Source organism: Mauremys mutica, chromosome 7 (assembly GCF_020497125.1).
Source record: "Mauremys mutica isolate MM-2020 ecotype Southern chromosome 7, ASM2049712v1, whole genome shotgun sequence".
Taxonomy (NCBI): Eukaryota; Metazoa; Chordata; order Testudines; family Geoemydidae; genus Mauremys; species Mauremys mutica.
The window spans coordinates 18,461,051-18,485,782 of NC_059078.1; the positions used below are offsets into that span (position 1 = coordinate 18,461,051).

At 45.9% G+C, this 24,732-nt stretch overlaps 1 protein-coding gene across 1 annotated transcript in view; it reads right to left on the reverse strand.

The window, feature by feature from the left end:
• Positions 1-24,732, reverse strand: part of PLXND1 (plexin D1) — a 137,041-nt gene that overhangs the window by 35,611 nt on the left and 76,698 nt on the right. The window contains exons 15-25 of the mRNA XM_045023825.1: positions 19,609-19,748; positions 18,099-18,266; positions 14,838-14,928; positions 14,136-14,411; positions 12,955-13,104; positions 6,242-6,356; positions 5,074-5,181; positions 4,041-4,153; positions 2,563-2,670; positions 1,451-1,581; positions 297-495 (exon numbers count right to left, since the gene is read on the reverse strand). Coding sequence (XP_044879760.1) covers positions 297-495; positions 1,451-1,581; positions 2,563-2,670; positions 4,041-4,153; positions 5,074-5,181; positions 6,242-6,356; positions 12,955-13,104; positions 14,136-14,411; positions 14,838-14,928; positions 18,099-18,266; positions 19,609-19,748 — 1,599 coding nt within the window. The remainder of the gene's footprint in view (positions 1-296; positions 496-1,450; positions 1,582-2,562; positions 2,671-4,040; positions 4,154-5,073; positions 5,182-6,241; positions 6,357-12,954; positions 13,105-14,135; positions 14,412-14,837; positions 14,929-18,098; positions 18,267-19,608; positions 19,749-24,732) is intronic.

A 24,732-nucleotide genomic window follows, 5' to 3' on the forward strand; every position in this document is an offset into this window, starting at 1 on the left:
TTCTGGCCCTGAAAAACTAAGCCATACCAGAAAGCTCAGGTAAAATTTGATCTCATGAGATTCCCAGCCCAGAGACACAGATAAAAGTGGAAAAACAGTGGAACTTTTGGCTGCCTGTTCAAACTGAACCTTGGAGTCTATCGAGGTTCACCCATTGCAAATGACGAGGCTATAAGAAGTCATCTCAATTACTTGGTTTAACCAACTTGTAGACACTTTGATCACCAGCTGACCTGTGTCTCCCATATTACTCTCAGGTGGGCTATTCATAGCTAGAACATATTTATTTCTCTTACTCTGAGAAAGCTGTACATGCAGATGGACATCCAGTTGGTGAGCATCTTTTCCACCACAGATTCAGTCCTCCTCAGCATAAGCTTAGGGTTTTTGGAAGCTGAAGCATCTATGAGATCCACCAACAGGTCCTTCATGATGCTGGTGTAGTACTCCAGTTTTCCATGTAATGCAATAGTGAGCAAGGAGGCCAAGTTACACCTGAAAGAAGAGTTATAAATGATCCTAGGTTTGATTTTACAAGACAATACAGTCAATTGGCATCAAAAGTATTCAAGGCCATGGCAATATACCAGATCTTTTTCATGACACCTCTCAAGTGCATTAAAGTTTCAAACTCTTTCAGTGCTACTGGTTCTCATGTTGGATCATGCCACTCTTTAGTGGTATGAGATGCAAATCATACAAGACTAAACTAACCACTGTACTTTTTGGCGCTACCCTGTATAACGGTGCAGTTTTACAGTAGAACTTCAGAGTTACGAACTCCTCGGGAATGGAGGTTGTTTGTAACTCTGAAATTTCATAACTCTGCCCAAAATGTAATAGTTGTTCTTTCAAAAGTTTACAGCTGAACATTGACTTAATACAGCCTTGAAACTTTACTATGCAGAAGAAAAATGGTGCTTTCCCTTTATGTTTTTAGTTGTTTATGTTTAATACAGTACTGTACTGTATTTGCTTTTCTTTTTTTAGACTCTGCTGTTGCCTGATTGTGTACTTCTGGTTCCAAACGAGGTATATGGCTGACTGGTCAGTTTGTAACTTTGGTGTACTACAGAGACCAGATGGTTTTGTGTTTGGCAACAGGCTACAGAACCTTTCATCTCCCAGGCTGTATAACCTAGGTCAGCAGCGGCAAAAAACTGTGCGCAGTGGCCTATGTGAAATGTGTTCATAGATCTCTGTTAAGTTCCTGGTAGGACAGGTGTCCATATCCCCAAACTGCCACTAACTGGCACCCTCTCTGGTAGTTGCAGCAGATAAGCCAGGGACACCGTGGAGCCTGAACTTCCCTTTGAGCCTGGCAGTGTTTCTTCTGGGTTAGGGTTAGGCAGGCGCTGCTGTAGCTCTGTGGGTACACACAGGACTTCAGTCTCCAGGGCTGGCTGTCAATGACGCTTTCAATGCTGCCCTTGCCCCAGGAAGTTCTTACCTGTCTCTAACAGCAAAGTCCTTCTGCTGCTCGAGTGCATGGACGAATATGATGAGGAAGTGCTTGTTGTTGAGCAGGGTGGAGAATAACGCAATTCCTTCTTCCATGTTGGGCCTGCAATTTTCAGGAATCTAAAGAAAAAGTGGGGACTTGGGTGAGAAAGCCACAGTTCATTGCTTTATCAACCTTCATCTTATCTGACACACTTTGATGTGCCTGGCAAGTGTAAAAACACTAGGCTGGAGTTCCCTCTCCCTGAGCCCCATCTGATGTATGTTTCTTATCCAGATAAGAATTGACTGTGGGGAAATGTGCAGCAACTGCACTTACATCTGGGCCTGCAGGAGTCGCTCTCAAACGCATTTACAAAGAGACTGTAGATTGACGTTGGGAAAATATGGCAAACCTCCAACTAGGAAAGCCTAGGGATGATCTTGTCAGCTGTGATTCTGCAGCCATGGAGCAGAAGTTCAGCAGCTCTTGTCTCCTATCATCAGCAAAAGCTGATCATCTGACACTCGCCTTGTTTTTCTGGCTGTTTGGTGTACACAAACATCTTTTTAAGTATCACAAAAAAGGACATTAGCCCGAGCTGAGTGAAATTTTTCAACTGAAACTTTTTGGGAGGCAAAAAATGCAAATTTGGTGACACCAGAACATTTGATGAATTCAGCTGGATTTTGCAGAATTGTTTAGGATGGAAAAACAATGAAAATCAAATTCTGGAAAATTTGAAACATTTTGGTTTGACATTTACAAAACAAAATACTTAGATTTTGTATTCAAAATGACAGTTTGTTTAAAAATTCCCTTTCACTTTATTTTTTTTTAATTATAAAAAGGAAAAGCTCAAAATCAAAACAAAATGTTTCATTTTGAATCGAGAAAAACTTTTTGTCTGACCCAAAATGAACTTTTTTTTCTTGACTTTTCTATTAGCTGAAAATTTAAAAAAAAAATTGTTTTCAGTTTGACCTGAAATTCTCGCTCCCTCCCCCTTTTCTGGAATCACCAGCAGACCGAAAAATTTGTTATTCACTAGCTTTGATTTAAAAAATTAAGACTATTGTTAGTGACAGTTAATAGCAGTTGTTTATCTCTGGGTTACTCACTTTCCATTCTCCTGACAGCAAGGGATGAGTTTCTTGGACCTGACACCCGACCTGTGAGTTGAGCTGCTGGGAAGGCAGAACGTAACGCTCCTCATAGAGCGAGGAACACTGCAATAAAACAGAGCCATGCAGAGAAATGGGTAAGCAAGATCAGATTCTTCACCACACTCAGAGAGGGCAACAGTGTTTGAGACATGAACAGTAATGTCATCAGGATGTGAGGCCACCCATCAGGAAGGAACACTTTGGTATGTTTTAATAGAGCCTTTAAACAGACACCACAAAAGTCATGGGTAGGCAGATGTCTTAGCAGAACAAGATTGTTACAATAAGGAGATTATGAACAGACTAATATGACATATACAGAATCTTGGTAGAGAAAGAATTACGTGGGAATAAGTCCAGATAGAGCACTATGGAGTGTTTAAACATATGTAACTTTTGAAGCAGAATGGAAATATACTGAAATATCTTACATTCTTATCTTACATAGCAGCCTACATCCTAAAGAGTGTAGTGCCCAGATACACCCAGGGGTGGACATCTTAGAAACATGAACAGTAATTGGCTACAAAACCCTTTGCAAACAAAAGTCATCATTTCACTCTCTGTCACTGAAATGTAATTATTTCTGGGGTGAAATATGGCAGCTACTTAACAGTGCACAGCAACACTCCACAGCAGCTGATGACTGGAAGTAAGGATTGCATCGCGTCTGGTGTGAAACTGGAGGGGGGAATTTAGATATGCAGACTGGCACTGGGCCAGCGAGGATATTGTTTTTGCACCTGTGAAAAAGTGCCAAGGGAATTTTATGGCCAGAGAGCATTATCTGCTTGTGCCCAGGGGGGCATCTCAGTGAAACAAGTTGTCCACATCCTCTGGAGGACCCTGCCCAGGCGGAATGATAGTGGGAGTCTCTTCCCCTGGGAGTGGAACCATGCCTGGGCTCCGTTAGTCCCACCTGGCACAGTGGGGTGCAACTGGAACCAGTAGGGGTGTCTCAAACCGCACAGCTAAGGAAGATTCTGGTTTTGCTTCTCATCTGAGAGACAGCACCTGCAGCAGCACGGTGGCACCCAGTTACACCATGCTGGTGCACTGGTTCAGTATTGGCTCAGAGGGGAGTGTCTCACCAAAGCGAGTATCAGAGGGGTAACCGTGTTAGTCTGGATCTGTAAAAGCGGCAAAGAGTCCTCTGGCACCTTATAGACTAACAAATGTATTGGAGCATGACCTTTCGTGGGTGAATACCCACTTCGTTGGAGGCTCCCATCCAAGTACTGACAAGGCCTGACCCTATTTCATAGCCCGAGGTGCTGTGGCTATGGTTTTTATGATAATTAAGGCTGAAATAAATGATAGCAGCTGAATAACTGTGTTGTACTGTAAGCCTTTACTGGGAGAAGGCAGGGCCATGATTTAGTTGAGAAGGAATTTGAGTGATTAGGTGTGTATGAAATGTGGGATTGTCTTACTTTGGGGAAGAATGTCCGTGTCACAAAGTGCTTGTACTCCAGGAACGGGATCCCCTGGCTGCGGTTTAACTCCTTGGTCAGGTCTGTCATGTCAGTCTGAAGCTCAGCAAAACCTGATCCAAAGAGACCCACAAACTGAAAGGGCTGAAATAATCTAACAGCCAGGGCAGCTGAGTGACAAGCCTGGTATTTGCATACAATATACTCATCAACTCTGCCTCCTCATACCCCTTTCCCTAGGAGGCAATGAACTGTATATGGGGCTTAGCTGTCAGCATTATGCACCAAATCCTGCAGTTCTTACTCAGGTGAGACTCCCACTACCTCCAAAACACAGGCCCTGCAGGGTTTGGTCTATAGCACAAGGGTTCCAACGTCTTCTATGGAGAGTCACAGACCGAGAAGACAGTAAGTGAAGGCACCTGAAGCTCTTATCCACTGTTTCTCTAAGCAGCAGCATGCGGCATTTCTGTAGCTCCCTGCACTGGAGGCTCATAAAGCATTTTATAAACATTAATGTGATCTCATACATATCATTATCCCCACTTTACAGCTAGAGAAACGGATGGCACAGAGATTAAGTGACTTGCCAAAGGCCACACAGCAAGACTGTGGCAGAGCTGAGAACTCTAGATCTACATCTCCTGACTCCCAGGTCTGTGCTTCAACTACTAGGCCATGACTCCTCCCACTGAGATGTACTCCTTGCTCACAAGTCCCACACAGCTCAGGCGATAGAAAGGAAGCTACAGAATTCAGATTGTAGCTCCTGTGCTTTTAACACTATTATAAAGCACTAAGAGAGGCTGTTTCAATCAGATCACTCAATGGGATGGGCATCCCTATCTCTGTGCATGTGAGTATAAGGTGAAGGGAGCTCCTTTCCTTGTACACACTCCTGCTGGGTTCCTACAAGTCCAATTTCAGTTTTGTAGCAAAAGACAAATAAATGTGGAAATTCCAGGAGCAGAGCTCCTTTGCCTCCTGACTCCTGCCCCCATCTCCTCCTCCTTCCCCAGTGGCAGTTACCGACCTTTGCGGATTTCCTCTCGGATCTGGGACTCCATCTCCTCCATTTGGAGCAGGGTTTTCTGCCAGTAGCGCTCCGCCCTGCGGCTCTTAGTGCAGAACACAAACAAGCCTGGGGAAGAAAAGCTTAGAAGGTTAGGCCCAGAAGTGAAGAAGAATACTGTAGGAAATTGAAACTGGGAAGAGAGAGGAGTTTAGGTCAGCAGAACACACACTGTGAAAGTACATCTACACAGAGAAAAAACAATATTCATTTTTTGGTTTAACAACTATGAAATAAATACACATCTGATCAGGCAGCTGCTGATTATCTATAAATAAGTCAAACCAGCTGGAATTAAATGATCACTCAACGACTATCATTAAATTTAGGCCTGCTCATTACATACATTACCAGACTTACTGTATGTTAATAAATTCCATCTGATTAATGAAAATGTGTGAAGAGGTTTAACACCTGTTTTGTAACGTGTGTGTCCTTCAGCGCTCTTATGCCTCCAGAAATATGTTTCCAATGATCAGTAGATTATTTAATAAATAAAGTATATAATAACGGCTATTAAATATAAATGAAATCCTTATTGGAAACACTTCATTTTCAGTGACCCAATGTTTTTTTTGCTGCAGTCATTCTTGGCACGTGATGTAAAGATGAACTAGCCAGATGACACAGATCTGTTTTAAAAACTTGCAACAAGAATGATGTCCAGGCTGGTAGACTTTGTTGTGTCTGCTCCGGATATGCATCCTTTACTACGGTTAGTAGGGTCTCCTTGACTGAGTTCTACCTCTCTTGATTTTTTCCTTCCCTCGGTTATTATATTTTATTTAACTCTGTGAAGAATTTGTGTAACAGAGAAAGGGGCTTTAAAATTAAAGAAGGGCTCAGACTACAAAACTGAACTCTAGATCCAGCTTGTGGACACTCCACAATTCAGGGGAGTTTGGATTCAAGGCTCAGTCCTGGCCTGTTGTAAATTTACTAAATTTGGATCTGGGTTCAGACTTTAAACAGCCCCAAAGCTCAGAGTTTTTGGATGTGGGGCTTGGGGTGGGACCCATCCTCATATAAAATAAAGTTGGGAGTGTAAATCATCTGAACTTCCATGAGTACAGGCAATGCCACAGAGCTGAAGGGATCAATGTGGCTCAGGGATGTTCCATTCCCTTACCTACGACAGACAGAAGCAGCAGGACACTGCAGATGACTATAGAGACTATGATCGCTGTCTCGCCTCCCCCAAGGTGCAGCATAGCAATCGTCTGGTTGAATTTTCCAACCTGGATCTAGAGAAGAATACAAAGGAAAAAAAGTCACCCAGTAAGTTAACAAGCAACTAGGAGATCAACAGGAACTTGCTACAGAGGGCAAAAAATCACAACAAAAGAACAGAACCGGCAATTTGCTGGCTCAGACGTCTTTTGTCCTCATGTGTGGGTCCAATGTCAGGGCCCAGGAGCTGCTCTTCATGGCCAGGCCTGCAGGTGCTCTGTGCATGGAAAGGGTGTGACCTAACAGGCCTGATTCTTCTCCCACATACATCAATGTAAAACAGGAGTAACGTCAGTGGTGTCACTGGAGTTACACTGGTGTAAATGGGCATGACGTACAGCAGATTCGGCCCCCCTGCCTCTGTTTGGCCAACTCGCAATGACACAGACATGTTATGCTGAGGCTGTTGGTTACCAGGCAATATCAGGTGTAAAACTCATGTGGATTCCAGAGACAGTGACCACCATGCAGTGTAGTCAGGGAGAAGCTCCATTAGGTTTTATACAAATTTGATAGGTTCTGTCCAGCAGGCGTCCATGGGGCTAAGACGCACAAATCCATTCACTTTATACAGTGAAACCTACACAACAGACCAGCCTTATTAAAGAGCCTTCTGCTCATGAGGCCAACACCCAACATCCTCATCCGCATCAGTTATCATTTATATTGTAATAGTGCCGCCCTACAGGCTTGAATCAGAGTCAAGGCTGCATTGTGCTAAGTGCAAAATAAAAGGCAGTCCTGCCCTGAAGAACTTCCAGTCAAATAGGTACAATTCTTAATCCAGTTCCACTGTACTTTCCACCCAGACCTGCTGTGAATGCAGAACTGCTGCCAGTTAGTGAGAGAAGAGTAAGGAGAATTGAAAGATACTGAGACAAAAATAAAATTAAAAATTAAAATAACTAATCATAGTACTAAGAGGGGGCTGATTGTCTTGTGGTTGTGGCACAGGACAGGGAGTCAGGAGACACTGGTTCTACTGCTGGGTCATATGTCACACTTCCTGTGACACCATGGGCAATCCCCATGTGCCTCAGTTTCCCCACTTGTATAATGGGGAGGCCAAACACTGACCTCATGGGGGATTGTGGGGTTTAACTCATTAATGTTTATGGGGTAAAAGGGAAAATTAGCATCTTTACAAGAAAGGAAACTTAGGCTCATACCATGGTTTCACTTCTGGAAACTGAGTTTCACTTCTCCAAATGAAGGAGAAGAAGGAAACTCCAGCAAAAAACAAAGTGAGCTTGAAGAGGGAGGGGTGCAGTGATCTTAAGAAGATCCACTGAACAAACCCATATGGAGAAATGGTCTGAAATAAATCGGATGAAATTCAATAAGCACAAATGTAAAGTACTCCACAAGGAACAATCAATTGCACACATACAAAATTGGAAATGAGTGCCTACAAAGGAGTACTGCAGAAAGGGATCTGGGGGTCACAGTGGATCGCAACCTAAATGTATGAGTCAACAGTGTAACACTGTTGCAAAAAAACAAGCATAATTCTGTGATCTATCAGCAGGAGTGTTGTAAAGACATGAGAAGTAATTCTTCCCCTTTACTCCGCACTGATAAGCAGGGCCGGCTTTAGGGTGATTGCACTGATTCCCCTGAATCGGGTCCCGCGCCCAAGCCCCGGTATGGCATACTGGCAAGAGCCGGTGCGCCGTACTGGGGTGGCCCGGCTTCCCCAGGGGCAATTTAAAGGGCCTGGGGCTCCCAGCAGATTGCCACCAGAGCCCCACTGCGGGAGCCCTGGGGTAGGGCTGCAGGGATCTGGGGGCTATTTAAAAAGTCCTGGGCTCCCCTTGCTTCTACCGCCCTGGCCCTTTAAATAGCCCCAGGAACCCCGCCGCTTGTCCAGGGTTCCCGTGGCTATTTAAAGGGCTGGGGCGGTAGAAGCAGGGGAGCTCCGGGCTGTTAAAATAGCTCCCAGAGCCCTGGGATAGCGGGGGGCTCTGGGGGCTATTTAAAGAGCCAGGACTCCAGCTGCCTCTGCCATCCCGGTCCTTTAAATAGCCGCCGGAACCCCGCTGCTTTGCCAGGGCTCCCTCGGCTATGTAAAGGGCCGGCGCAGTAGAAGCAGGGGAGCCCCGGGCCCTTTAAATAGCCCCCGAGCCCCGGGCTGCTTCTGCTACCCCGGTGGGGGAGGGCGGAAGAGGGGGCACTTACCATACAGGGTGGGCTGTGCCCCTTCTGTACCCGCACCCCCTGCCCACAGCCAGCCCCTGCTGCACCCCTGCCCGCACCAGCCCCGCACCCTCTGCCCTGCCTGCAACTGGCCCCGCACCCCCTGCCCTGCCCGCAGCCAGCCCCTGCCGCTCCCCCTGCCTGCACCAGCCCTGCACCCTGTGCCCTGCCCGCACCAACCCTGCACCCCCTGTCCTGCCTGCACCAGCCCCGCTCCCACTGTCCTGCTGCTGCCTGCAGCCAGCCCTGTACCACCTACCCACAGCCAGCACCTGCCACACCCCCTACTCACAGCCAGCACCTGCCACACCCCCTGCCCTCAGCCAACCCCTGCTGCACCCCCTGCCCTGTCTCCAGCCAACCCCTGCCGCACCACCCCTGCCTGAAACCAGCCAGTCCCACACTCCTCTGTCTCCAGCCCTGCCAACCCATGCCGCACATCCCTGCAGCCTAGCCTGAAGCCAGCCAGTCCACCCCACACCCCCGTCTCCAGCCAGCCCTGCCCCCCTTACCCTGCCTGCAGCCAGACCCTACCTCCAGCCAGCCCCATGTCCACTGGTGCCCTGCAGTTCCCAGGGCAGTAACCCTGCACACCTGCTTCAATGAGGGGGGCAGGGAGCAGCTGGGACCCACACATGTGCACACCTTAGAGTGACCAGACAGCAAGTGTGAAAAATTGGGACAGGGGGTGGGGGGGTAATAGGATCCTATATAAGAAAAAGACCCAAAAATCGGGACTGTCCCTATAAAATCGGGACATCTGGTTACCCTAGCACACCCCCAGGGAGTAGCAGGATCCACACATGTGAAATGGAGCTCATTTCTAGTTCAGACCCATCTTTTTAAAGAAGAACTTTAGGTAGGGTTAACATACATCTGTATTTTCCCAGACATGTCAGTCATTTTGGTTCTTAAATCGCTGTCCAGGGGGAATTTTTAAAATTTAAATTTTAAAAATTCCTCCTGGGAAAATACCAATGTATGGTAACCCTAGTGGTACAAAAAATACATACTGTGGCACATCCCTTAAATCAGAACTTTTTATAGAGAACCGGTTGCTAAGAAATGAAAGGCTTTTTTTTACACGTTTTTTAATTTTAGTCATCCCTGCCGGGGCTCTGCCGAAAATGTTCGAATTGGGCCCCACACTTCCTAAAGCCAGCCCTGCTGCTAAGGCCTCAACTGGAGTATTGTGTCCAGTTCTGGGAGCCACACTTCAGGAAAGATGTGGATAAACTGGAGAAAGTATACAGGAGAGAAACAAAAATGATTAAAAGTCTAGAAAACATCATCTGTGAGGAAGATTGAAAAAACTGGGTTTGTTTAGTCTGGAGAAAACTGAGGAGGGACGTGATAACAGTTTTCAAGTAAATAAAAGGTTGTTAACAAGGAGGAGGGTGAAAAATTGTTCTTCTTAATCTCTGAGACTAGGACAAGAAGCAATGGGCTTAAATTGCAGTAAGGGAGGTTTAGGTTGGACATTACAAAAATCTTACTGTCAGGGTAGTAAGCACTGGAACAAATTACCCAGGGAGGTTGTGGAATCTCCATCATTGGAGGTTTTTAAGAACAGGTTAGACAAACACTTGTCAGGGATGGTCAAGTTATGACTTAGTCCTGTCTTGAGTGAATTTAACCCTCTTATCTATACACCTGTTGAATCCAATGTGCCACCAGGTAGGTTTTTAGATGAGATTTATTTCAATGTAAAAAATCAGTAGTTTTCGATGGCAGGAATTTTACTAGTACCCTGGTGGTGTAAAATGTTCTTGAGTAACATGATAGCCCTGTTGTAGCCGGCAAGGAAGGGACTCTAGAGCTGGCTTTATTGCTTATATTAGAATTTTTTTTTACAGAAGGCAGAGATTCCCTGAGCACATAGGTATGTCCAAACACACACATACGCACACCCCTCTTTACAGGCTTTATGCATCTATTGAGGGTGTTCATCAGACAGCCACTATAAAGCAATACACACTGTATTGAGGTTTTGTCTAAAAAAGTTCTAATGAGGAAAGATAAATCTGCATTTTACATTCTGGATTTTTTATTCTAGCCAACCTGGCCCAAATTTGCATTATTGCCAGGAGCAGAAATACCAGTTTCAGGGTTTAAATGATTCTGCAGTGAACTAAAATGTGTTTGAAGGCCCCTTAAGGCCTTTTGGATTTTTTGTACAGATCTATTAAAAATCCATTTTATAGACACAAACTATTGGCTAGAGTGCATTTGAATCAGGGTTAAATTGTGGTTTCCTTACTTTACCACAGAGCGGGGGTGTAGAGTACAATTCTGCTGTAGGACAAAATTCTGCTGTCAGAGCAACATCTCTGACATGCTGCTCTCCCTACATGGGCAGAACGTCCATTGACTTTATGGGAGACTTGCAGTGAAGGGTCATCATCAGGATCAGGAGAATTTCACCCATACTGAGCCACAATTTTAAAGGGCAGCCTTCCTTTGTGCAGAAACAGCTGCACTCACAACTAATTATGAATGCAAGTCTTACCGTTTAGACAGCTGGTATGAAACTCATATTTAGCCATCCACATGGAAGGATTTGCCCCAGTATCTAGTTGCACCTCTACTGCAGGTACATTGCTAATAACCAGCTGTGACTTTAGTAACATGTATCATCCCCTTGTTTATCTACATCAGGGGTCGGCAACCTTTCGGAAGTGGTGTGCCGAGTCTTCATTTATTCACTCTAATTTAAGGTTTCGTGTGCCAGTAATACATTTTAACATTTTTTAAGATCTCTTTCTATAAGTCTATAATATATAACTAAACTAGTGTTGTATGCAAAGTAAATAAGGTTTTTAAAATGTTTAAGAAGCTTCATTTAAAATTAAATTAAAATGCAGAGTCCCCTGGACTGGTGGCCAGGACCCGGGCAGTGTGAGTGCCACTGAAAATCAGCTTGCGTGCCGCCTTCGGCACGCGTGCCATAGGTTGCCTACCCCTGAGCTACATTCTGGGCACCTCCAAGGCATTAAACAGAAAGCTTGCTGTTGAAACCAAAGCTAGCAAGATGTGTATCACAAGACCAGGTTTTTTCTAAAATAAGAATTTTCTGTTTTTCAGTTCCCACTAAAAATAAAAGAATTTCCCTGTTTTCATTAACAATGGCTTAGGAAATCCTGGGTTCTGCTACTTCTGCATTTGTTTGTTTTGATTTTGCATAGAACGTCAAGCAAAAAGGCCATAAGCAATGAATAAGGAGCCTCCCCCCACAGAAGCAGTGGGGTTTCTTCTGAAGTACTCTGTTTCTGGGGAACATCAGGCCACACATTCTTCAAAACCCTCTGCGCTCTTCCTACCCCCTAAGCCACAAATTTATTATGAACACATTTACTGGAAAAAGAATCAGCTGGGATGGAGGCTACAAGTTCTCAGGCGGTTGAGACAGGTGGAGACATTGTTTCCAACTGTGAACAGCTTTAATCTCACCCCTGAGGAGCCAAGGGCTATAAATGAAGTGAAAGCTGAAGGCAGAGGAGGACAGTTAGGGATGCCCTCTGGAAAAAAGGAGTAAGGAACAATAGTAAAGCCACAAACGCAAACCCTCCCAAGAACAGTCCGAGAGCTGCTTTGACATCAGAACGGCCTTGGATCCTGTCCCTAGAGTTCCATCAGACCGAGACGGGCCAGTGAGACGATCTAGTGCTGGGGAAAGATGCCAGATCGATGGCCCTGGGGATGACTGAATTCCTCTTTTTATCTGCAGAGCAGCTGCAGATGGGCAATGGCAATGTGAGTTTCCCAGTGCTGCCCCCTCCACTGCACTCCTCTGCCACTGCAGGACTGCGAGGGGCATTCAGGTCTGTATTCCCATTCAGTCCTTGCTCGTCTGCTGACACTGACAACAAGGGGGCCTGACGACTAGTGACTGGGCTGGGAACCATTAAACTCATTTCACATGAGCCATTCAAAGAAAAACCTTTTAGTGGAGAAGGCTCAGGTGACAGTGGGATTTTGCACTCATTGCTGGAACTGTGGGACTTCCCTCTACAGCTTATAGTGAAAACAGCCAGTTCTCAAATGAACCCACCGGGACCAAGTGCCATCATTTGGCTGTCAGCACCCCAGAACCTGCAGGGAAATGGCTGCCTTCTCCATGCTTTAGATGTCACAAAATCATTAGGCCAAATCCTGAGAGGTGCTCAGCCCCAGTACCTCCCATGGAAGGTGCTGGTGCTCAGCACTGGTCAGTATTTCACCCACAGAGAGGAGAGGTGGAAAAGACCTCTCCATTCATCTAGTCCACCCCTCTTCAGCCATTGCAGAATTGTTCCCAGCGTTGTGTTCACTTAGTGCTTCAGTGAGTGCTAAGGGAATCCTGAGGCTAACATGAGGGTTCCCTGGTATATTAAGTTCAACACCCTGAGCGCTCTCGTCCTGGCTTGTGGCACTCACCGTCACGGGCAGCTGTCTTTCCGATGTGCTCAGAGACTCGTTGACTGAGCAGTGAATGACTTTGTCTGAAACAATCTGTATCTCACAGGAAATGAGGCCAATTTTCACTTGGTACTCATAGTTTTCCAGACTTAGGTTGTCAGGCTCTTTCTAATTACAAAAACAAAACCAGGACAACAAAGTGAATTAGTCAGTCCCCAGAGCGCCAGGCCCATTTGCAATGGCTTCTTTGTGGAAGCCCTAGTAAACTTCCTGTACCTCGTGCCACCAGGCAGCCCTGGGAAAGCCCTCCCACTGACATCTTCCATTTTTCCAACATTCCATGGGAAATCCAACCTCCGCCCATTCCTCATTTTCCTGTTTCCAGTCCCTCGTTGTCTCTCAGTGCACATGGAATGGACAAACGCCCTGACAAAGCCTGGAAAATACTGTCTTTGATCTGCCCTGGTTGTGCATGGCAAATACATATCAGAGAGACTATATGGGGAGGGAGAGAAATGGAGTGGGTGGTCCTAGATAGCTTGTGGATCGCTGCATTAGATTAGCAAGAGGCAGAGAGTATTTCTGAAGTATGTTTCACTCAGTGAGGACATTCTACAACAAACAAGGGCTTTTAAACTTGTACATTGTCCAAACCACTCAGTCTTCGTTTGCCCGGCCTTCCTTGTTAATTTAACACAGTAGCCATCAAAGACGAATTCAGAGCCCATTTCTACAAGAACCAAACTCCACAATCATTGACATTAGATATGGAAAAGACTCTTTGATCACTTGGTCTGTTCCAACCATATCCAGTGCTTTATCTCCCTCCTTGCTGCTACATCCTTCAAATACAGTACTAAGGTATCATAATTCATCCCCCTACAGTATCACTTGGTCAAACTACATACTCCAACACCCTAATCTGTTCAGCAGGAGACTGCAGGCTCATCAGAACTTAGCATTACCTTTGGGAATGAGCTGTCCACTCCTCTGTGAGTTCTTTCCCCTTAGCCCCTACCTACACCCATCCCTCCTTTCACCCCTCATACCTTCCCTTTATTGCATTTATAAGGCACTTATCACCCGCTATGGTATCTAGGCACCCTACCCACTGAAGAACCTCACAGTGAGAAAATGGTGACATCCTAGTGTAAAGTCTTATTGCCAAGAATCCAGGATGCCCTGTGTTAGTCTCTTACATGTATAACCAGAGTCAGGGGTTCCCCAGGATGGTGCTTGATCCATTTCTCCTTCTTGGCTGTGAAGAACTGGGGGTCGGCATAGTACTCCAGGCCGAACTTGCTGGTGTGCTGGGCCTCCTCAGGGTACATGTACTCATCAGGAGCCAGCCTGTCGTCCATGTAGAGGCGTCCATTGATGTAGAAGTCCACCGGCGCTGGCTTGCTCCCCACAGTGAGGTTGGAGGCAGCTGGAGAGGGGCAGGTAATCATAGTGTCGGTGTGAACCTTACAGTTCTGAAAGCAGGAAAGAGCATGCGCATCAAAAATGGATAAACCTAAGTCTCAGTCATGTGTCAGCAAATGTCTTGAGAGGCCCAGAGCCCTCAAGCAGCTGCAGCTACCTCGGATAGGATAGCTTCATGTAGTCATTGATTGACAGGCAACTGTGTGCGCCAACAGCCGGACACTATTTAGCACCAGGCACCTTGATGGCACTGTAAACATTAATAAGAATAATTACAGTGCATGGGCATAACTTAGGTCTGTCGTTCTTCTGAGCTAAGGAACATAACATTCATCCCAGTTACAGCCCCATCAGCGAGGGTTACAGACCAGGTCCCTGGCTTTTATAGATGGTAGATTATTATTCAGAACGTCCCCAGTCACCAGGCAGACAACCTGGTTCAGTGTCTTTGTGCTACATTAACGCAGGACGCTTACTGTTTGTTCTTTCCCGATGCTGTGAACCACCATCGACACATTCTGAACCATCAAAAATCCATGTCCTTCCAGAGTGATGATCCTGCCTCCACTGGGAAAATAAGAAAGAGGTGAAAAAGGGAGTGCACGTATCACTGACAACATATATGCTGCCAGACTAACCAGATATAGGCAGGAAAAATGCACCTGTGCTGCTGCTGAATATTCAGGGAATTGCATATTGTTTCAGTAATGGACATGTAATGATTACAGCAGAGCAGGTTACCCAGGGATCAGTAATGTAAGGGTTAACACATAACTAGCTCAATACTTAGATGAATTAGGATTTACTATTCTTTTTTTTAGCTCAGCAAAGAAAGGCTAAGTCCTGGGTGGGCCAAGCAGCCCATTAATGCCCATTCTGCATTTTTTCAAACCGTTTTTTTTTTATTTAGGGAAAAAAACCTGTGACAATTCATTTGTGTTTTGGACCTGCTGCCTGTGGCATGAGGCGCTGTCAATGTGCAAGCAATTAAAGAGAATAATGAGATTGCTGAGGCACACGCCTCACTGGGAGCGAGGGAGGAGTGGCTCGTGTCTTCGGTTGAACAGCAATTGCACCCAGGCTTTGCCCTGCATGTGGCTTTTCATTTCCCCCATTTCATGTTCTATTTGCTTTAATAACATGGTGATATCAAGTAACTAGTCTGGGAAGTCAGGGGAGGGTAGTGATTTATCCCCTAATCTCCAACAGGCTCAATATATTCAGTGCCTTGGGTCTAGTGCCCTTATAGTCAGGGCCTTCTTAAGCCCTTAAAACTGCTATAGATCGTAGTATATTGTTGTTACACATGTTTATTGTCCCTGTTAAGCTCTTGCCAGGTCTGTGTAATTGTTTGGGATCTTTTAAAACAACTTTACTCCTCATCATACGCCATAAACCAAATTAGATCTAACTATTTGCTGAGTTACTGGTACTTCATGATCACATCTACAGCAACATATTAGTATTGAGAGAATTCACAAGTAACCCTACAATAACGAATCAGTGTGAACAATATTCACAAGTAACCCCACAAAACAAACCACTATGCACAGCCCAACCCTTGTGAGTAGCTCTGCATTAACAGAGTGGTGTGTACGCACCAGGAGAAAACAACTTCCATCAAGTTTCCAACATTCTGTTATTTGGAAACCAAAGGAAGTTTAAAAAACAGTTTCCAATTGAATGAGAAATGCCCTGGTGGGCTCCTTTTTGGATGTGAACCTCTATATTTTGTAGCTGTCACTCTGTGTTTAGATACAGCCAGTGGTGAGCTCCAGCCGGTTCGCACCGGTTCACAGGAACCGGTTGTTAAATTTAGAAGCCTTTTTAGAACCGGTTGTTCCAGGACAACCGGTTCTAAAGAAGCTTCTAAATTTAACAAAGGCTCGGGCAACTGTCCACCCGGCCCCGGGCCCCAGCTCACCTCCCCCTCTCCCCTGAACGCTCCGTCCTCCTTCTCCTCCCCCTTCCCTGCTTCCTGCGAATCAAATGTTCGCGGGAAGCCTGAAACAAGGAGCAGGCAGGTAAGCGCGGGGGGAAGGGGGAGTCAGGGGACAGGCAGTGTGGTAAGGGGGCAGGGAGCAGGGAGGGAGTGTTCGGTGGGTTATGGGGGGATGGATAGGGGTCGGGGCGGTCAGAGGGCAGGGAACAGGGGGACTGAATGGGGGCAAGGGTCCCGGGGGGCAGTCAGGAAGGAGCAGGGGTTGGATAAGGTGATGGGGGGCAGTCAGGGACAGAGAGAAGGGGTGGTTGGATGGGGCAGGAGTCCCGGGGGGCCATCAAGAATGAGAGGAGGGGTTGGATGGGGCGGCAGCGGGCAGTCAGGGGACAGGGAAGGGCGGGGGATGGGGCATGACCCCCCGAGGGGGGGCATGACCCCCTCCTGAGGTGAGGAGGAGGGAACCTGTTGTTAATATTTTGGCAGCTCATCACTGGGTACAGCTATTGCCATTCACCAGTCTTGAGACTGATAAAACTCCAGGTGAGAAGCTGAGGATTGGGTGTGTCACTGATGCGCATTCTCACACATCCTGTACCCTTGGTATTGCACTTGTGATCTGAGTCATGTCTCTGCTAGGCAGGCTGTAGATAGCATCAGACTGTTGTAGTCTTAGTAGCTTGCATTTATTTTCTAAGGGTGTTGCTTTCATGGCATTTTGGAGAGGAGGCTCAGGTGCTGGATTCTCAGATTTCTGTGGTCAGACTCAGGCTCTGCATTTTCAGATTTTACTGCTAAGTGAGCTGGGATTTCACAGAGAAATCCAAAAGCAACAGGAAGTCTAGAGGCTCCGGGGAGACAAATAAAACCAAAGTAACATGCTTTAAAGTGTAAAGTGGTGGCATTAGGAGCCATTTAAACACAAAATTACAAATCTCAGCCGATGGCCTGCAGTGTTATTGCCAGTCAGAATCCTAAGACTCAGAGGGTATGTCTGCACTGCAATAAAACACCCGTGGCTGGCCCATGTCAGCTGATTTGGGCTTGCAGGGCTCAGGCTGCTGGCTATAAAACTGGAGTGTAGATGTTTGGGCTGCAGCCCAGGGGGCTGGGACCCTCCCCACTCTCTGCGGAGTACCAGAGCCCAGGCTCCAGACTGAGCCCAAACATCTACATTCCCATTTATAGCCCCGCAGCCTGAGCCAGCTGACATTCCAGCCATGGGTGTTTTATTGCCGTATAGATGTCGGCCCCCACTTGAACTTCCATAGGGCACCTACACAATGTAGAGGAAGACAGGTAGTAAAGTTACTAAGATGACAGTCAATGCTTTTCTTCCATTTTCTGTGTGAATTTCAGAGACACTCGCTAGAACTAGGCCCACAGACAGCAGGTGTCTGCATAACTCCTCAGCATAGCTCTGCCAATGCACTGCAGTCCTGAGCTGTGATAGCTCCTGGTATTCCAACCCTGGGGACACCACACTGCTCTGCCAAAGCACCTCAGTCCTGACCTGTAATATCCCCAGACATTCTTCCCCTGAGGTCACTGTTCAGCTGTGTACCTCAGTTGTGACCAGCAGCACCCCCACTTCAATCTCAGGGTCAAACAGCTGTGTCTATGCACCCTCACTCAGATCTGCAGCACCTCTGTTGTTCCAGTCCTGCTAGCTCTTCACTTTGATGAGTACTACATTCACATTTGCATTCAGCAAAATAAACAACACATTTCAATGACCACACAGGGAAGGGGAGGGTCCCTAGAGACTCTGCCTTCTCCACTAGTGCAGGGATCTCACCTGATCTGACTCCTTGTTGGATTGATATCTGTTATAGTCGGGTTTCTCTCATACTTGAATGTGATGTTATCATTGATGCAAGACTTGTTCTCAAACTGGACGCAGAGTCGCACAGCCATAGTGAGCTCCACGGCCGGCATGGTGCATGTAATGGTGGTAGCAGTTCGACTGGAAAGAGAAAGACATAGCCAGCTGCAGAGCACAACAGCTGAACAAAGAGTGCATGACATGAGGCAGCAGAGACATATTCCCACAGCCCCAATGTTGGCAGTGAGGTGAACAGCCTCAGGTTTGGCATTCGGGTGCAGCAAGCAGCACAAAGCCATGTAGCTTCTCCACACCTCCAACAATGGCTTTGTCTTTTGAGAGTGCCTTTAACAGTGGAAATACTTTGCACTCTAGATGCTTTCCACTGGAGGATCTCAAAGCACCAACCAACAACAATGGATCTTGTCTCATAATTCCCATTCCCATGGGAGAGGTACTATGATCAGCATTTTGCAGGTGAGGAAACTGAGGCACAGAAAGATTAAGGCCAAAGATCTAAAAACTGGCAGCTGATTTGGGGTGTCTCCTCTTTTGGCAACCTGACATGAGACACCTTGGTGCTCCCAAGTGGGCACCCCAAAACAGAGGTACCCGACATTGTTATTTTTACAGCATCAAATAGTGTGCCTTGCAGTACAATAAATAGCATAAGGTCCTTGCCCTGAGAAGCTTACAATTGAAATGACAAGATGCAACACAGAGACAAGAAAATGGTGGGGTGGGGATGGCAAAGGACAGACAGTGGACACTGTAACAAGACACATGATTACTCAACAAGGGTGCGTGAAAAGAATGGCTAAATTTATTTCATCTGGGGTTAAACTATATACAGAATTTGTTTTAAATAAGTACATTTAAAATTATTGGCCACTTTAAAAATTTTTTTAGCCTAGGCAGCTTGACCAACACCCCATTGCAAGTATCTGACAGAGCTGGAACTAGAAGCAGGACCACCTAACTCCTAGGGCTATGTGTATAACCACAAGACTACATAGGACCCAGAGTACTTTACCAACTGTACATATCACCTCTGCCACTGCTGGAATGCAGCCACTGCGCCGCAGTAATAACTATGACTCTTAACTTCCTGCATTTGTCCTAAAGGAGAAACTCACTACATCCTTAAGTCAAGTGGCCACATGACAACTCAGTGTTACCACACTGGCAAAGCACAAGGCTGCTCATGACAATTGGGATGGAGGAGGGAGCAGCTCAGTGGATAAATCTCGATGCTACTTTTAGGAAGGTGTCATTGGCTCCTTGGCTGTAAGCCATCATGCCAGCTGGCAGCAGTGCTCAATGGACTCCCTCTAAACGCCAACTCTCTTATCAATTGCTATAACAATATGATCCTTCCTATTAGCTGAGGCTCTTAGACTCCTGCTCACTGGTGCATCTACAGCAAGTCCTGAGTGCCAGTCCAATAACACAGTAACACAGGTCATCTCCAGACAGCACTTACGTGAGGTCTGTGCACTGTTTAGTGCTATTGACCAGGACGCGGAGATCAGATCCTACGCTGAGATTACTCCCTCTGATGGTTACTTTGGTGCCTCCGGCTTTAGGGCCAGCCCCTGGCGCAACGGACTGCACCGCAGGGAGCTAGAAAAAGAAAGGGGAAAGAAAGGTGAGATTTTTCAGCAGTTTCCTAACCCCAATAACCCCATAATGTGGTAATCTGGACACAAGTTCCATTTTAGTGTCAGATGTTGCCAGTGCTGTAACACCACCAGAGACCGAGATCTATCTGGCTCATTTTCCAAACAAAGGGAGAGACCAAATAACACAGGCTACTTACAACTATCTGAATTGAAGAGCAGAGCCACTCTCCAGGCCTCCAATCTACAGATATACCTAAGTCCTAATCTAAAAACCACACATGGGCCCAAACCAGAACCCTGAATTCAAATCCCCTTGAACCTTGGGACTATGTGGATCCAGATCTGAATGTAATGGCGTGTGTCCAATCAATAAGGAAAACATCTCCCTTGGTCCAACTCCCACCTGAGTGGGAGGTTACCTATAAAGCCATGTTGTATGGCGGTTTTGTGATCTGGGCATGCATCCATTCGGGTCTGGATAATCAAACATCAAATTCATTTCCCTGAGGCAGGATTGAAAGCCAGATCTCCAGGGGTGCCAGCTCCTAGCAGGGATGCTACTGAGTTGGTTTGCCCCTCAGTGTTTCCCCCTGCCTTCCTCTCTCCCCATTGGAAGCTACTGAAATTAACAAGTGCATTATTTATATTTGCAGCCCTTTGGAAATTTTACTGAGATTCAAGGTTCAAAGCTTTGGTGCCCAATAAAATTCTGAGAACCCAATGGATGCCATGTGGCTCCCAGATAAAGTTCCAAAGGCAAGTTCAACTGGGTAGCTTCCCTGCCCCGGCATGAACAGTACACATGGCATGAAAAATAAGTTTTAAATCCTTTTACAGAGCATTCTGTGGCTCCCTGTAAAAGAGCTACAACATCCTTGAGGAACCAGATGTGCAGGGTTGCAGAGCACATACGATACTGTGGAGACCTCAGCCCTGCTACAGTCGTTGTATATTGCTGAGAAAAATACATGCAAGCTGATAGCAGCAAATATTGTTAAACCGCTTACTGTCCCATGGTACTAATGTCTTTTCCTGTCAATTCCAGCCATACTGTCCTGCTATATTACAAGTTCTTCTTGACCTTGTCACACACTGGGATGGATTGTATTCCTCTATAGCCATTTCCCCTGGGGTTTCTGATTGTCTTCCATTTCTACAGTATTTATTTTGTTAATTTAAATGGATCAAAGCCTTTAGGCAGCCGACCCATGCATGGGGCCCCTCCCTCATATATTAAAATATATAATAGAAAATATAAAGGATTATTTGTGCCCACCAAGACCCTCAAGCTCTCAGCCCAATCCCACCCCATTAGCTGGGGTCTGTCACTTGCAGCTTGATCACCAGCTGGTAGCATTGTTACTTTCCACAGTAACTCTTGAAAGTTCAACTCTACTCACAGAGATCTGGCTGGAATGCCCTGGCACAATCGAAGGGCCAAATTTATCTCTGGTGCAATGGAGTTACAGTAGAGATGAATTCCCCCTCTTTTATGCGTTCCTGAGTATGACTTTGAAACGCCGAGAACAGAACAATCCCTCTGGAAGCCATTTTAGCTTCTTACAAAGGATTTTCTGGGAGTCAGACATTGTCAGGTAGATCACTAGCAGTTCTGGCATTCAGATCTCACCTAGGCCAGTTTTACATGGTGAGATCTGTTTTACACTCCATATTCACCCTAGCATATGTGAGAGCAGAACTGATAAAGAGGAATCAAATCACTCAGCTCTGCAATGCAGCTACCTCTGGGGTGGAACATGGTTGCTGTTTCAGCTATAATACCCTACACCTTGTAGGACATTATTTAACCCAATCTTTTCTTTACATACATTCCGGTACTGACCCCGGGATTTCAGTCTCCACATGTTTTGTTCCATTTCCTAGCCCAGGCTGAGGGAAACAACTGATGACGAGACAGCCTCCTTCCTGTGAGAGGAACAGAAAAATGGCTCCTCCTGTTTTCTCTGCCTAGCGGTGTGGCCGTAGACACAAGGCTGGTCAGTGGCTAGGAATGTAGGGCTCTCATGAATGCAGGGTTCCAGCTCAAGGGGCTGGCTGTTGATTTTCTTTCTTTCGTTGGTGTCGCTTTTGCAGATGTTTCCCAAGATGTCTTCCCCACACACACCAAAAACAATTTTAAAAAGAAAGAGCACATCTGCCTCCAATCCTTACTCTCTTTCACCTCTGTGTCACCAACACAGCCGATGTGCTGTGAGGTCTAATTTTCTGGATTACAACAGACACATCCTGGAGACCCATGATTCTCTAGACATCTCAAATTCTGCAGGAAAAGCAACTGGACCTTACCAGCATTTGAAGCCTGCACTACCCTTATGATATCACATGAATATGTCTCTAACCCAGCTAGCCTTGCCCTTGTGGGACATTGTGGATGTGAAAAATCTAACACCTACCGGAACCTGAATCTACTGACACTAGGATCCCAGTGAACTTCCACTGAGCTGGAGGGGAACCAAAATCAACTTGCTGGAAGTAATGACAGGTGACATTTTATTTCAGGCCTCTAGAAGCTGGGACACATATAAAATTTCAGATTTAAATAGATGACATCATGAAATTTACTATTTTAAAAATCCTATGACTGTGAAATTGACCAAAACGGACCATGAATTTGGTGAGTCCTTAGTTATGTGCCCTCACAGGCAAGCACTTAGGCCCAGATTTTTAAAGGCTAGTTGCGTGCAGGTGTAGTTGTCAGCTAACCTGTGTGATGTATAGCAGGTGTTTCTCAAGACAATCAAAACCACAGCACAAACCCAAAGAATTATAGTAAAGTAGCATGTACTTGGTATTTGAATCAGTCCTGTGGGCTTGTCCTAAACTAAATAATAAAAATAATAATAACTGCATTGGGCTACTCACTAATGGGTTTGACCTGAGACTTGGTCGGAAAGTTAACAGAAGCACTGGTCTCTTTCAGACCACTAGAGAAGGATGAGCATCTCCATGGGCTACTGTACAATGTTAACCAAAAGAGGTTTTGAGAAACACCAAGCCTGCTTCTGCCCTCCCATGGAGGCCCCCCCCCCCAACCGGCAGGGGGGCTGCGTAGGGCACCAAAATGGCTAGGGATGGCCCTGGATAGCATGATATGATATTACCATCTTTACTTCTGTGCTTCTGCCTGCAGAGCTGGGCCCTCAGTCAGCAGTGCTACTCTCCGGCTGCCCAGCTCTGCAGGCAGCACCGCAGAAGTAAAGATGCCATGGTATGGTTTTGCTACCCTTACTTCTGTACTGCTGCTGGCAGGGCGCTACCTTTCAGAGCTGGGCACCTGGCCAATAGCCACTGCTCTCCAGTCGGTCGCCCAGCTCCGAAGGCAGAGCAGTGGTAAGAGTGGCAATACTGTGACCCCCTAAAATAACCTTGTGACCCTCCTGTAACTCCCTTTTGGGTCAGGACCGCCAATCTGAGAAACGCTGGTCTCCCCGTGAAATCTGTATAGTATAGGTTAAAAGCACACAAAAGACCAGATTTCACAGTCCATGACGCATTTTTCATGGCTGTGAATTTGGTAGGGCCCTACACATAGCAAATCACTAATCTGAGATTAGAACCCAGGGCTTGTTACCCAACACATATGTTAGGCTTAGTATTAATGTAAGGGTTGGGAAGTTATCTTAACTGAATGTATTATACTCTCAAACAATTCTGTTCACCAGTGTCAAATATCCCATAACTCCTCGCATTAGTGAAAGAAGGCTTAGGCTTAAGTAGATGGGGAAAATGTCAGGATCAGGACATATGGGTGTTTTGCCATAGCAACAGGTAAAGAGTTACTCTCCTAGGCCAGTACTGGAATGTCCCAAAGGAAAAGGACTAGATATGTTGTTCTATCCTGGTAAAAACCTAGGTGTCTTCATGCTCCTTGGTACCTGGAATGCATGTGTTCAGAACAGAGATAAGGGAAACACTATGGTCCCAGCAAAACAAGATAGAAAGCTGGTTAAATCTAATTTCAGATGACGCACGCAGTACCTTTTGAGTAAAAAAAAAGACTGCCTTAGGGATACAACTTTGGGAGCACATTATCTGTGTAAGGTGAAAGTAACAAAGCTACGAGAGTCAGCTTCCCAGAGACTGGTATCGTACTGAACCTTTTTCCTGTACTGCATTATTATTGGCTTTTAGCAATAAACGACACTGACATTGGTTATTTGGTCTCTTGAATATATTTCATAAATGAACCAAAGGGTGGTCAAATAATTGAATATACAATTATCAACAGTCTCCTAATTCAAAACACACATCCACACTGCCTCAACAAGATCCCCTGATGCAAAACTGCTGCAGTTCTTACTTTCAGTCTTGGATTTATTTGACATGTGTTCATTTAAATAACTGGGAGAACCCATTTAAATTGTGCTGTAGGGGTTATCTGATGCTTTTTGGCATGGATCTTGTTTTCTAAACCCTTTGTGGGGCACATTGTTTTTTCCAGAAGGGAATACATAATGAGTCCTGTGCACAAAGTGCTGTGCAATCTGACCTATGTGTGTAGATCTGAAATTCACAGCAGGAAGTACTGCAGGGGCTATGGTGACAGTAACAAAATGGAAACCAGGAAGAAGCTGAGGAAGAGAACTGGGAGATCCTATGTTTCCCAAAACTATCTGCTTTGTACTGTACAGATACTGTGGGGCTGCTGTTGAAAGCAAGGAGGAAAGAATATGGACAGAGAATGACGGGAATGTTGGCAAACTTCTCTAGACATGTGCCCCTCTCTTGGCTGGAAATGGTGATGTGAGGGCTAACATTCAGAGTGGAAAGAAGCAGAAGCCATTTCTTGGCATTTTGTTTTGACACAGGGAGCTAAAGTCAGCCAGACTGAAGCTCATAAAGTGAATAGCTGAAAGCATCGTTGATGGCTCCTGACTCCAGGAGCTAGGTTCTTCCTTCATGTAAGCCAGTGGAGCATCAGAGTTTCACCAGAGATGAATTTGGGCTCAATGAATGGTGGCAAC